This window comes from Carassius gibelio, chromosome A24, assembly GCF_023724105.1.
Source record: "Carassius gibelio isolate Cgi1373 ecotype wild population from Czech Republic chromosome A24, carGib1.2-hapl.c, whole genome shotgun sequence".
NCBI classification, from domain to species: Eukaryota; Metazoa; Chordata; class Actinopteri; order Cypriniformes; family Cyprinidae; genus Carassius; species Carassius gibelio.
This window is the reverse complement of record NC_068394.1, coordinates 3,532,826-3,546,325: the sequence shown is the minus strand read 5'-3', so window position 1 is coordinate 3,546,325 and position 13,500 is coordinate 3,532,826. Positions and strand designations below refer to the sequence as shown.

General features: G+C 32.6%; 1 protein-coding gene across 1 annotated transcript in view; it reads left to right on the top strand.

Annotated features, from left to right (window-relative positions):
* The window catches only part of LOC127946239 (suppression of tumorigenicity 18 protein-like), a 47,865-nt gene extending 34,628 nt beyond the window's left edge, over nucleotides 1–13,237 (top strand). Inside the window, exons 12-22 of the mRNA XM_052542679.1 lie at nucleotides 2,011–2,256; nucleotides 3,762–3,874; nucleotides 4,032–4,094; nucleotides 4,236–4,304; nucleotides 5,000–5,062; nucleotides 5,448–5,528; nucleotides 8,634–8,855; nucleotides 9,831–9,919; nucleotides 10,074–10,177; nucleotides 10,261–10,404; nucleotides 11,448–13,237. Of these exons, the coding sequence (XP_052398639.1) occupies nucleotides 2,011–2,256; nucleotides 3,762–3,874; nucleotides 4,032–4,094; nucleotides 4,236–4,304; nucleotides 5,000–5,062; nucleotides 5,448–5,528; nucleotides 8,634–8,855; nucleotides 9,831–9,919; nucleotides 10,074–10,177; nucleotides 10,261–10,404; nucleotides 11,448–11,588 (1,335 nt within the window). The 3' untranslated portion in view covers nucleotides 11,589–13,237. The remainder of the gene's footprint in view (nucleotides 1–2,010; nucleotides 2,257–3,761; nucleotides 3,875–4,031; nucleotides 4,095–4,235; nucleotides 4,305–4,999; nucleotides 5,063–5,447; nucleotides 5,529–8,633; nucleotides 8,856–9,830; nucleotides 9,920–10,073; nucleotides 10,178–10,260; nucleotides 10,405–11,447) is intronic.
* The last annotated feature ends 263 nt before the right edge of the window (nucleotides 13,238–13,500 follow it).

Sequence of the window (13,500 nt, the reverse complement as noted above, 5' to 3'; positions counted from 1 at the left end):
GTATTCTTTCTTGTTTTCTCTCAGAAAAAAAAAGTTGAAAAAGTGCTATAAACTTGAGTTATAAATATTAAATATTACATAAAATGTAAAAGTCTTCTGGCTTTATCTCTTTGTAAAACTATACAAATCTTTATTTATTTATTTATTTATAAATGCTCATTCATAAATTATTATTTAAATAAAATATATCATATTTTCTAAAAAAAAAATACATAAACATTATTTATTAATAATAATTGAATATAGAAATTCTTATAAAAACTCTCATAAAAATGATTTTAATTAATGTGAAGAATGTAAACTCTTTTTATATGTTAACATAATAAAACGACTATATTTTAGTAATAATTAGGTACATATCACACAGTTTGATAACTTCAATCTGAGCAGGTCTTCCTCTTTGACATGGCGAGGTAAAACTGAGAGAATCTGGCAGAAGTATGGCATGAAACGCTTCACACACCTACACACACCACACAGATCGCTCGTAGTCCCAGCTCTCAGTGGGCAGAGAGCAGGTATACTGTACAAACTGAGCCAATGAATAAAACAGTGTTAGTCGATCTGTCATCTGCTGATGTCTGCGTCGAAATGTCTTTATGCATGTTAAGTATCTCGATTTCCCTGTTTGTGCCAAGTCGCTTGTTTTTTTCCCTAAGAATACGGCTTATCGTCTTGCAGTGTTTCATAGAAGTGTGGGAGAAAGATGTCACCTCACTGGTTTCTGAGGCTGGAGAGAATGTCATCAGATGAGAAAAACTCACATCGTGCGCAGGGATGAACTGGATAGGTGCGCTGTCGGTCGGTCGGTTCTAGCTGGTTCGAGAACGAGCATTATTTGGTTTGTAATCTGAATTATCGTGATTAGAGCACTCTTTTGTTTGCTGCTGTGCGAAATGTGTGTGGAATAATTGGTGCGTCACGTTTTTAAGCAGTTAACGAGTTCTATAAAACGTATCGCTGTAACACAAATTCATACACCAGCACATCTGTTGGAGATAAAAGTTATGATATTAAGCAACGCAGAGCTTTTAAACTCAGCATTAATGATTGTGTCCTAAAACCATTTTGGCTGACAGCTAGAAACCTCCTGGCACTGGGGAAAAAATGGAAGAAAAATGAATAAATAAACAACCATATCGATGTCCGTTAACTAGAAAACCTACATATATTTAATAGAAATTTACATTATTAATCATCTGAAAATAAGAAAATAAGAACTTAATTTACTTATTCACAGTAAAAAAAGAAAAACATGTTTGGGATATTAGTGCATAATGCATGAAAATACACACACAGACAAAACTGTAATATTATTAAATAATATTATAAATTAAAATAACTTTTTTCTTTTTGAATACATTTAAATGTTTAATTTATTCCTGTGATCAAAGCTGTATTTTCAGCATCATTCCTCCAGTCTTCAGTGTCACATGATCTTCAGAAATCATTATAATATGATCTATCTATTCTTATTAATGTTGTGCTCCTTAAAACTTTAGTAGAAACCATGATTCATTTTTCTTTTCAGAATTCTTTGATGAATAAAATGTTCAAAAGAACAACATTTATTTGAAAATAGTCATTTTTTTTATCAATTTAATGCCCTTGCTGAATAATAGTATTAATTTCTTAAAAAAAAAAAAATAATAATTTTAAACTCCATCCAAGTCCCTTTGATATTGTCTTCTATTTGAGATTGTTTTTTTTTATCCATTTTATTGTCTGCAACAACAAAAAATTTAAAATAAAAACTCTCCACGCTAACAATGTACACATTTTGAGGTATCATTTATGTCAGTAACACATCAGGTTGGACACGTTATGCACATAATTCTGACACTCACAGTTAGGGATTCGTTCAAGTCTCTAACCCTGACTATGATAGCAGTGTAGATTCTCTAGGTTTTGACTCAGAAAACGAGTTCAAACCACTGTTTTCTATGGAAAAGTGCTCTGGTTATCAAAGGTTGGTTATCAACAAGGCTTTTATGTTCCTTTTCCATTCAGGATTCGCTGATAGAAGTAGACGAGAATGGAACGCTGGATTTAAGTATGAAGAAGAAGAGAGAGAAGGCGAGGGACTCTCCCGTGATGCCGACATTAGGAGATGCCCTTTTCACCCCACCTGAGCCTTCTCTAGCCAAAGCGGCGGGTCTCCAGATCTCCCCGGCCGTCTACCATGTCCTCTACGAACAGGACGCCTGGGACACGCCGCTGAACTACAGCAAAACACCTGTGCAACAAGACAAAGAGGTGAGAGAGAGGCACTTAACGCAGCTTCTGCAGAAGAATGGGTGGATGAGATTTATTTATGTTTTTGATAGACGTCTTTACTGTTCACCAAGGCTGCATTTATTTGATCAAAAACAGTAAAAACAGTGGTATTATAAAATATTATTACAATTTAAAATAACTGCTTTCTATTTTAATATATATATATTTCTGTGATCAAAGCTGAATTTCCAGCATCATTCCTCCAGTCTTCAGAGTCACATGATCCTTCAGAAATCATTCTAATATGCTGATTTGCTGCTCAAGAAACATTTATGATTATCGATGTTGAAGCAGTTGAAAAAAGCTGCTTAATGCTTTTGTGGAAACTGTCGTGTATTTTACAATTTTTAGGATTCTTTAAAATAAATAGATAATACATTTTGAAATATTATAAATGTTGTTTAATGCACCCTTGCTGTATTAAAGTCTTTAAATCTTGAGCGGTACTGTATGAAACGGATAGAATTGGGTGGAAAATTAATAACATCTAATTATAATAATGTCCTGAGAAAACCAAATTCAGTGTCTTAAATGCTCTTTGACTTTGTTGTATGCTACATTAAGAACATATGTGACCCTGGACCACAAAACCAGTCTTAAATGTCAATTTTTAGAAATTGAGATTTATGCATAATCTGAAAGATGAATAAATAATCTTTCCATTGATGCATGCTTTATTAGGATCAGACAATATTTGGCCGAGATGCAACTATTTGAAAATGTGGAATCTGAGGGTGCATAAAAATCTGAATACTGAGAAAATCACCTTTAAGTTGTCTTTTCTTAGCAAAGCATATCATATTTTAAGTTTTGATTTATTTAAAGTAGGAAATTTACTTTAATATCTTCATGGAACATGATCTTTACTTATGATATCCTAATGATTTGTTGTCATAAAAGAGAAATCAGTCATTTTGACCCATACAATGTTTTTTGGGCTATTGCTACAAATAAACCCCAGCGACTTAAGACTGCTTTTGTGCTCCATGGGTCACATATTTAACTTAAAACCCTTAACTTTCTATGTATTCATCTAAATGATCTCGGTTATTCATGGCTTTAGGCACACTGTCTCTTCTGACATGCTGCTATGACATGAAAGCAGAATTAAAAAGAAAATTGCAGAAGAATGTTCCTGAAAAGCCGAGCATTTTTCATCCTGTTTGGCGTCAAAGAATAAACCCAGACAGCTGTATGTTTGTCTGATTCTCCATCTGACATCTGGTGCTCAAAGATACTTACCTTACTAAAAAAAAGAGTAAATCCAAAGGTTTTACATTCATCATAAATACTATGAGGGATTATACTGGAGTTTAAATGGATATATGTTTTACTAAGTATACTTGAGCAACATCAAACCTCTCACAGTTTGTTAGTGTGTGTGTGTGTGTGTGTTACAGAATGCCTTTTTTTTTTTATGTGACCATCGTGACATGTCTTAGAAAATTGCACAGTGATTTGGCATTTTGTCCCGTGTCTTTTAGATGGATCAGTTGGATAAGGCATCCCTCGAGGAGAAAGCGTACAACGGAGATGCAAACATGGCAAGTGCAAAAAACAAGATGCTCATAAGAGACAACAAGAAAGAGCTGATGAGGTAAAACATTATATGGACGGCTGTTTTTATATCTTCATTCTCTTTCAGGGTTTCTGGGTCCCACATTAGCATGCAAAAGTCACTGTTACTAGTTAGAGCATGTATAGTAGATCAAGAAATCATAGGCTGCGTGCATCTGCTCTTTTTCTCTTTGCAGTTGTCCGACACCAGGTTGTGATGGTAGTGGTCATGTGACAGGAAATTATGCGTCACATAGAAGGTGAAAAGCCCAGCCCATATTTTGCACTCTCTTTATTTTTCAAGCAGCAAAATAATCTTAATAAAATATACATTAATATGCAAAATAATACACATTATGTCTACGGTATTTTTATTTAAAAAATTTTTTTCATTTTTGTAGTGTATCCGGTTGCCCATTGGCCGATAAGACCCTGAAATCACTAATGGCTGCTAATTCTCAAGAGCTCAAGTAAGAATTAGCTTGATTTAAAGTTTCAATTACATATAAATAATAAATGCTTTTAAAGTTACAGAGAATTATATATATATTAATGAATATTAATGATATTATATTATATTAATGATAATGAATTATCATAACTAATAAGTATAATTTAATTTTATTATAATTTTAAATATTTATTATTGTTGAAGTAATTATTATTATTATTATATACATTTATTATGAATTGTATTGTGAAATATATATTTAATGAATTAGTATAACTAGCAACTATTATTATAATTGTATTATAATTACAAATATTTATTATTGATGGTGTTGTTATTGTTATTATATTAATTTGTTATGAATAGTTATGTACACATACATATAACTAATATAATTAATATTTATAATATTAATCTAATATGCATTTTCTCAATATTTTGATTTTCTTGCGCCCTCGGATTCCAGATTTATCAAATAGTTGTATCTCAGCCTAATATTGTCCGATCCTAACAAACCATACATTAATGGAAAGCTTATTTATTCCGATTTTATATGATGTATAATAAAAAAAAATTTTTTTTTTTTTTACATTTTTGACTGGTTTTGTGGTCCAGGGTCACACACACACACACACACACATATCAATTACTTATCCATCTAATATTTATCATAGTAATTTGTATCATTGACATAAATCTCTATCTATTTTAAAGGTGCCCAACTCCTGGCTGTGATGGCTCAGGTCATGTGACCGGAAACTATGCATCTCATAGGAGGTAAGCTTCATTAAATAGGAAATCTCTACTAAATAATCTTAGACTTCAATGAAACATAAAAATGTAGTGATTATTTTTGACATTTCTGCATAAATGGTCATGCTTTTCATTCTAACACGATATCTGATTTTCAACATGTTATACTATGATAGATTTTAGACATCAGGCCACACAAAGGCACTCAGTGGGTTAAATCATTTGCTTTTAAAACCGGGTAATCGCCAAAGAGTAATACTTTGTGGCACTGTCGAGGTAATGATCCCTGTTCAATGGCAACACGGCAGGTGTCAAAGCTTGTAAACGCAGCGGCCGTATCTTTCCCACACACACGTCTGCACGCTTGAACTTCTGAAGGGGTCGTCACAAATGTCATGTTCCTCCCCAGTCTGTCAGGATGCCCTCGTGCCAGGAAAGGAAGCTTGAAGCTCACGCCAAGCAAAGAGGACAAAGAAGAGCCAGAGATGAAGTAAGACACCACCAGAACAATGACAAGCAGATCTTTTTATTTAGATTGAACAAAAAGCTTTTACTTTACTTAAATGCATCAACGCTTTACACAAAATCTCGTTTTTTAAAGTCAATAGAAATCTAGTATGCCCTTTCCATAAATAGGGCACACTTGGATTTTTTTTCTAAAGCATTACATGCACAAGTCACTTTTTGTGATAACCATTAGAAACCAATTGAAATTCACTTAACCTAGCATGAAATATAGCTTTTGGTGTAAGCATATCAAATGTCTGTATCTTTACTATTAAATTGTGATTTGTTAAGATATCTAAAACTGTCATAATATTTTATACTATTTCAAATTAAAAACATTAATTCATTGTATCCCACAATTTTTTCTCTTATACAATTAAGGATAAAAATATTTTTGGAAGGTTGCGCACCTGCTTCCACCGATCATTTGTTGGAAAAAATGACTTGATATTTGTCACCCTGGACCACAAAACCAGTCTTAAGTGTCAATTTTTCGAAATTGGGGTTTATACATAATCTGAAAGCTGAATAAATAATCTTTCCATTGATGCATGATTTATTAGGATCTGACAATATTTGGCTGAGATGCAACTATTTGAAAATCTGGAATCTGAGGGTGCATAAAATCTAAATATTAGCTTTAAAGTTGTTCAAATTAATTCTTAGAAATGCATATTACTAATCAAAAATTACGTTTTGATATATTTAAGGTAGGAAATTAACAAAATATCTTCATGGAACATTATCTTTACTGAATATCCTAATGATTATTTGCATAAAATAAAAATGCATAATTTTGATCGATACAATGTATTTTTGGCTATTGCTACAAATATACCCCAGCGACTAAAGACTGCTTTTGTGCTCCAGGATCACAAAAGTAATAGAAAGTGAATACAGTACATATTCATCAGCATTTTCTAATCAAAACAAACCTTTAAAACAGTTATTTCCACAGTAAAACACATGTAAATAAGACACAAGTGTAGTTTTAGGAAATACTGTATGCCAGAAAGCTAGATTTAAAAATTATTTATATAAATCAATTTTGTTTTAATAAAAATAGAAGGGTAGTTCATGTTTGCAGAACTGCATTTCCTAGAAAAATACCATTGCAAAATATCATCCATTTAATTAAGAGAGCTCAAAACTCTTTCCTCTTTCCCGTAAGATCTCGTTTAATTACAATTAATGCAGCAGTTTGCTCTTTAAAAGCATAATACTATGGAGGGGGGAAAAAAATTAATTGAATTGATTCCAGCCTTAAATCCGAAGTCTAAACCCAGAGTGACGGGGCTTTCCTACTTTTGCATCTGGGCTAGTATTTCATTTTTAATTACTAATGCAAAGACGAAAGCTTAGGAATTAGTCCCTAGCGGCTCCACACACACTAAAGAAGAACCAGAGAGCCAGAGAAACTGAAAGTGCATCTGTAATATCACTAGATTATTGTAAATTGTCAGCCATATGCTCCATCTCTGTTGTCCGCTCGGTCAGAAACGCCGTTCCCGGAGCCGGACGTGACGGCCAGTGTTGGAGTCGTAATGTTGTCTTGTTTTAGTCAGTGTATTAGAGCCAAAACTGCCATAACAACCTTTCCCATACAGGCCTGCAGACAAGCTATTTGTACTATCCCAGATAACCTCTCACCTCTTTCAATATGGGCTATCACGGAAAGGGTCAGCCACCTCCAAATCATGTGCTTTTCGCCCCCTGTGGAGGACGCACAACAATTATGTGCAATTTATGTCATTCCATTACGGACCTAGGGGGAAAGTGAGCAGCAAAATAAATTGGCCTACTCCTCACCACTCTAGTCTTCAACTTGGTAGGGCTTATGTTTTCCATCGGCGGCACGTTAACCTCCCCGCCTGTAATTATTTACTGAAGTCCGCGTGTGCCGATAGAATTATTCCAGCCCTTTTTTCTGCTTTGAATACATTTTTAATCAGCATTTCACAGGATTAATCTTCTTAATGGTATTTGAAAAGTCTTCCATCTCAGCGAATTGGGGGTGGGGGGGTTTATGGACATGCCAAATGACAAACACGGCAAGGCGGTGGGTTTTGGGCGGTCGGATGTTTTTTGCCATCAAATTATCGAGCGAATGTATACGGGCTGGTTTGTGTTTATATTGTAAGCTCTGAAACTAGTTCAGACTCAAATAAGGGATTATCTTTGACAATCTCTGTTACTCTGTTGAGTTTGGGACGACAGAAGAAGGCTGTGCATGGGGTTTAATTTAAGCATGCAGAGGGGTCGGGTCACATCTGTGTAGGTTTTGGCATGGTGACCCAGAAATCAATACCAAACAACCTTTGTGATGCAGATTATGACCTTGTGCCCCCCGACTAGTATTGTTTTAACATCGCTGATATACAATAATAAGGTGTTTATTATTATTGTAATTACAGTTTTTATGCAATTTTATATATACATAACCCACAATAAAATCACTAACATTATATAAAAAATTCTAATATAAAATTTGTAATATTTAATTGTAATAAATCATAATAGGTTTTAGTGATTTTGTTATATATATATATATATATATATATATATATATATATATATATATATATATATATATATATATATATATATATATATATATATATAAACAACTAAAATATTATAAAAACAGAAAATATAAAATCTAATTAATAATAATAATAATTATATCAATTTCTAATTAAAATCATAAAAGGTTTTAGTGAATTTTCTGATTTTTTTTTATCACTTTTAATAGTTCTTTCAGAATTCTGAGTCACTGCATAACTTCAGTCTAAAAAGTTCACTAGTGGCTGCTTTAACTGTTAACTAATATTTTACGTTTTTATCAGATTTTATAAAAGTCAAAAGTGCTAAAAGCCTAATTGCTTTATATTTATAAATTTATCTAAATTTAGCATAAAATGAATAAGAAAAAAAGGTCTTAATTGATGTACAATATTCATGGAAAGTAAAAATATCTTTTCCAGGTTGCACATAAATTGTTAGTGAAATCAGTGTACACACTCCTGTTGTGAATGTTACAAATCATATATATAAAATAAAAAGATGTATTTCCTTTCTCGTGCACCAGGTGCCCAGTGGCAGGTTGTGACAGTCAGGGCCACGTTTCGGGTAAATACACGTCTCATCGCAGCGCAGGAAGTTGCCCCATGGCCAACAAGCGGCAGAAGGAGAGCTCGGTGAACGGATCGTCCTTCTCCTGGAAGCTGTGTAAACAGGAGCTCCCGCAGTGTCCTCTGCCCGGCTGCAACGGCCTGGGTCACGCCAACAACGTCTTTATCACACACAGGAGGTGAGGAAACTATACCATCACCTCAACTATAACACCTAGATACTGTATGATGTCAACATATTCATTCTGAACTTTCTGAGCCGTTATCAGGGTTGTTTAGTACTTACTACATTATATTGAAATATATATTAAGTTAATTATTGTTAACATATTGTTATATATAATGTATATTATATATAGTGTTCCTGTAGCTCAATTGGTAGAGCACTGCGTTAACAAGCGCAAGGTTGTGGGTTCGATTCCCCGGGAACACATGATATGTAAAAATTGATAGCCTGAATGCACGATAAGTCGCTTTGGATAAAAGTGTCTGCTAAATGCAATGCATAAATAATATAATAATACTATATATTATGAAATATAAAGATGTTAACATAAATATACAGAACAAATATTAAATATACACATATATACAGGTTGACTTCAGATCAAGATAATAGTAGTTATGATCTAAAATATGAATTTTGTTCAGTAATTATAAATAAAAACACATACTATATATATATATATATATATATATATATATATATATATATATATATATATATATATATATATATATATATGTATATAATGCATATTACAGAACTATGTTATTATTATAAATTTCCAAAACTATATTTTATTTCCAGTTGAGCTAGCATATCTGGATAATTATGTTGATTATTGTTTCACAGAAATATACAAAATAAAGATTTAAATGCACGAATATATACAGTTTGATTTCAGAGATAAGATTCATGTGATGTATGTATGTATGTATATATATATGTGTATACACACTCTCTCTCACACACACACACACACACACACACATATATATATATATATATATATATATATATATATATATCAATTGGTCATAAATGTGGTCATATATTATACTCATGATTTCTGAAACTAGATTATAATTTGTGTAGTAAAACCAAAAATTGCTAGTACTGACTGTAGATTTTGTGTTTGGTCTCTTCGTAGTTTGTCAGGATGTCCACTAAACGCTCAGAGTATCAAGAAGAAACTCTCTGATGAAGACATGATGACCATCAAACTCCAAACTAGCAGTGGTGAGTATTTTAAGTGCTTAAATGCTTAATGTTTGACCCGCTTATATTATAATTGTAGTGTGCAATAAAAAAAAAAAGAGCCTCAGAAGCTGCGGCAGCTTCTCATGTAATGTCGTTGAGATTATCATCGTCTGGTTTGTCTTCTGTCCGTCAGGTATCGAAAACAATGAAGACATGCAGCACTTGGATCACGAAATAAAGGAGCTAAATGAATCCAATCTGAAGATAGAAGCAGATATGATGCAGCTCCAGACTCAGGTAAATGACTTTCTCGTGAGCTGAGCATTATGGGTAATGTAGTTTCAGAGCTAAAGAGCTTGTTTTGTCCTGTTTTCGAACAGATTTCATCTATGGAGTGCAACCTGAAGACTATTGAGGAGGAGAATAAAATAATCGAGCAGCACAACGACAGTCTGTTGAAGGAGTTAGCACGTCTCAGTCAAGCTCTTATCAGCAGTCTCACAGATATCCAGCTGCCGCAAATGGTGAGACGGATATCTACACATTAAACATAACCTGATCTCTGCTAACAAATATTATTACAGTTTTAATCCCTTACACAGTTTTATTATGGTAACTGACTACACTGTAAAAACTAAAGCAGGTTTTCAAGAAACATAATACTTTATAAATAGGGTAATAGCATGGTAATACTCTACTTTTAAGGTTTCGTTTTATGAAGGCCAATTTAAGACTTTTTAAAGATACTTTAAGACGAAGTAAAGAAAATGATAGTTTTCATACCATATTGAGAGATATTTTGTATTGTTTAAAGCATACAATCACTTAAATGTGTTCAATTTCTCAGAAAACAAGACTTCAGCTGTCTTCACATTGCATTACAAGTAAACGTAGCACAACATTATGTATGTATTTTTTTATTATTATTATTTAGTGCAGTGCGTCGAACATATAATTGACTTCATAAGGCCTTAATTTGTGGTTGAAATGCAAAAACCCTGTGTTAATATCAGTTAACTACATAAATTACCATGAACTATCAATAAAAACAAATATTTCTAAAGCAGTTAATAATCTAATCTAATGGTAATTTAAAAATTCACAAAATTAAACAAAATTATGGCTTTAACAAAACTCGATGAATACTGTAACAAATGCTCATTGGTAACGTTAATGCATTAACTAAAATAATAATATTTAATATTAAAACGATTATTTAATACAACCAAATCAAACTGAAAAAAGTCATTTTTGTCATATTTAAATATTTCCTTTAAGGAACCAACTGAACGGTTTATATTTTACAGTGTATTTTCTAAAGAAAAGTACCATATTAATACAGTTAATGCTAACTTGATATTAGCCACTAATGTCATTAAAACAAGATAATTTAATAGCCACTTGTGTCTTGTTTGTAGGTTAATTTAAGTTAATTTGATTCTACTGTAGCAATAGTAACTGGAGGGATTATGCTATATGCATGTTTGTAAGGGTTAATGTATTTTAAAGACATTATGAAACATGCATTTCAGAGTTAATGAATGCCGTGTTCTTTCATGTGTTTCAGGGTCCGATAAATGAACAGAACTTCGAAACATATGTGAGCACGTTGATGGATATGTACAATAATTCAGAGCATGAGTATTCACCAGAATGCAAAGCCTTACTGGACAGCATCAGACAGGCCATCAAGGGCATTCACGTATAAAGCCAAACTCTCCTTCACAAGCATTTGATTGTCCGCAGAGGGCTGGCTTTATCATCTGTGCAAGATATGTCTAGACAAAAAAAAAAAAAAAAGTATCATTCCGTGACAAATTCATTGCACTGAAAAATACCAGCCACATTTTTACAGCTCAATGTTCCTTTCAGTGAGATTTGACCTACATTTGCACTTATTTATTTCCTATGGTTTGCCTGACTTTATTTCATATTGTTATTTTGTGTGTTGTGCTACATATTATCTTTATACATCGGTACTATTTATCTCACAGTAATCTTATTTATTTATTTATTGCTATCATTTTTGCTGCAACTCCAAAATGCAAGGCCAGTCTTACAAATTGTAAATTTAATTTTTGCATTTGTTGTACAATAACTGGGAGTTTTAGTCGTTTGTGATGACTTTTTCTTCATGACTGATGTCAAATGTAAGAATAGACCACTTGCGCCACCTGTTGGTGAGCAGCTGGTATTGGTCTCAGCTGGTATCAGAGCCATGTGCATCCCCAAGTTAATGCATTAAGGTTAATGTATGTCACTCAAATGACATCATTTGTTTTCATGCATAAATTATAATAAGTGAGCAAATGGAAAGCATTTTATCTGAGTAACTCTCCAAACGGAGTGACTGTACAGTGAGCAAAAATCTAATCATCCAGACGCACACGAAAAATGATTTCCGTCTCTGTTCATATGAACTGCCTTTGGTGTGCACATCTGTGTGTGCATATATGTGCCTAAATGTAAATGAGTACATGGATTATGATATGTTTTGTGGTAGAGCAGTATTACGTGAACGGTGATTCATTTTATTCTGCAGTATATTTATTTTTTTCCGAATGAAAACTCTGTTTACCTACTGTTTATACACCATTTGAAGTATGTAATGATATTCTTGTAAAAAAAAAAAAAAAAAAAACAGATCAGGCACAATACATTTTTTATTATTTTCTGTGAGACTGAACTCCTCAAACTTCGGCTTCTTCTGTATGACAAACAGTGGGCTCTCAAATAGGTTTATGGATGATATTTTCTCAAAGCACTTCATGTCTTCGAGCCACTAAAATATAAAAATTGATGATTTGCAGCAAAATAACGGCAATAGAGAGTAATCTTTCCATTATGACTGGATCTGTACCAGTTGATTTAGTGTTGAAATGCACGGCCGAGGTCACCTCAGCGGATCTGAGTGCTGTTATTGCTGTGTTACCATCACAGACAGCCTCGTCACAGCACTTTTAAAGCTTTCTCTAACACTAAACCTACCCTTTTGCACTTTGATTCTGTTATTTAGTGTTTATTTTGAGCGGGTCACAAATGCGTGATCGGTGCAGGTTATTTAAAACATTAGTTTAAACTTAGTTTTACGTTGTCCATTGATGATGTCAAAATGTTTAATTTTTGCAGGTCATTCAGAGGGAATAAAACACTATATTATCTGACCAAATGAGCATAATGAATTGTATTCTCAATAAAACAAATCATGTTTTTTAATCCTAAATCCTAGATTAATTCTGTTTAAATTATTTGTAATTCTTAATTTTTTTATTTATAAACCACAGATTGTTTGCTCAGGAAGTTTTTGGGAGGAATATTTATTTTTTCCTTTTTGTATTTGATGTTTTGTAATGTGATATGGATTTTTTTGTGTAAAAATAAAAAAAATATTATAATACACATTACTGAAAATGATTTTTTTTTTTTTTTTTTACTTTTTTTTTCCTTACACTTTTAAAGTTTCATAAGCAGTACTGTGTTGTACAGTTTGTGTATGGTAGAAATAAACTATTGAAATGATCTGCATAGCACTTATTGTACAGTTGCTCATATTAAAGTCCTATAAAATAATATAATTTATATTAAAGCTCATTTAAAAATATTGACATATCTATATGCAG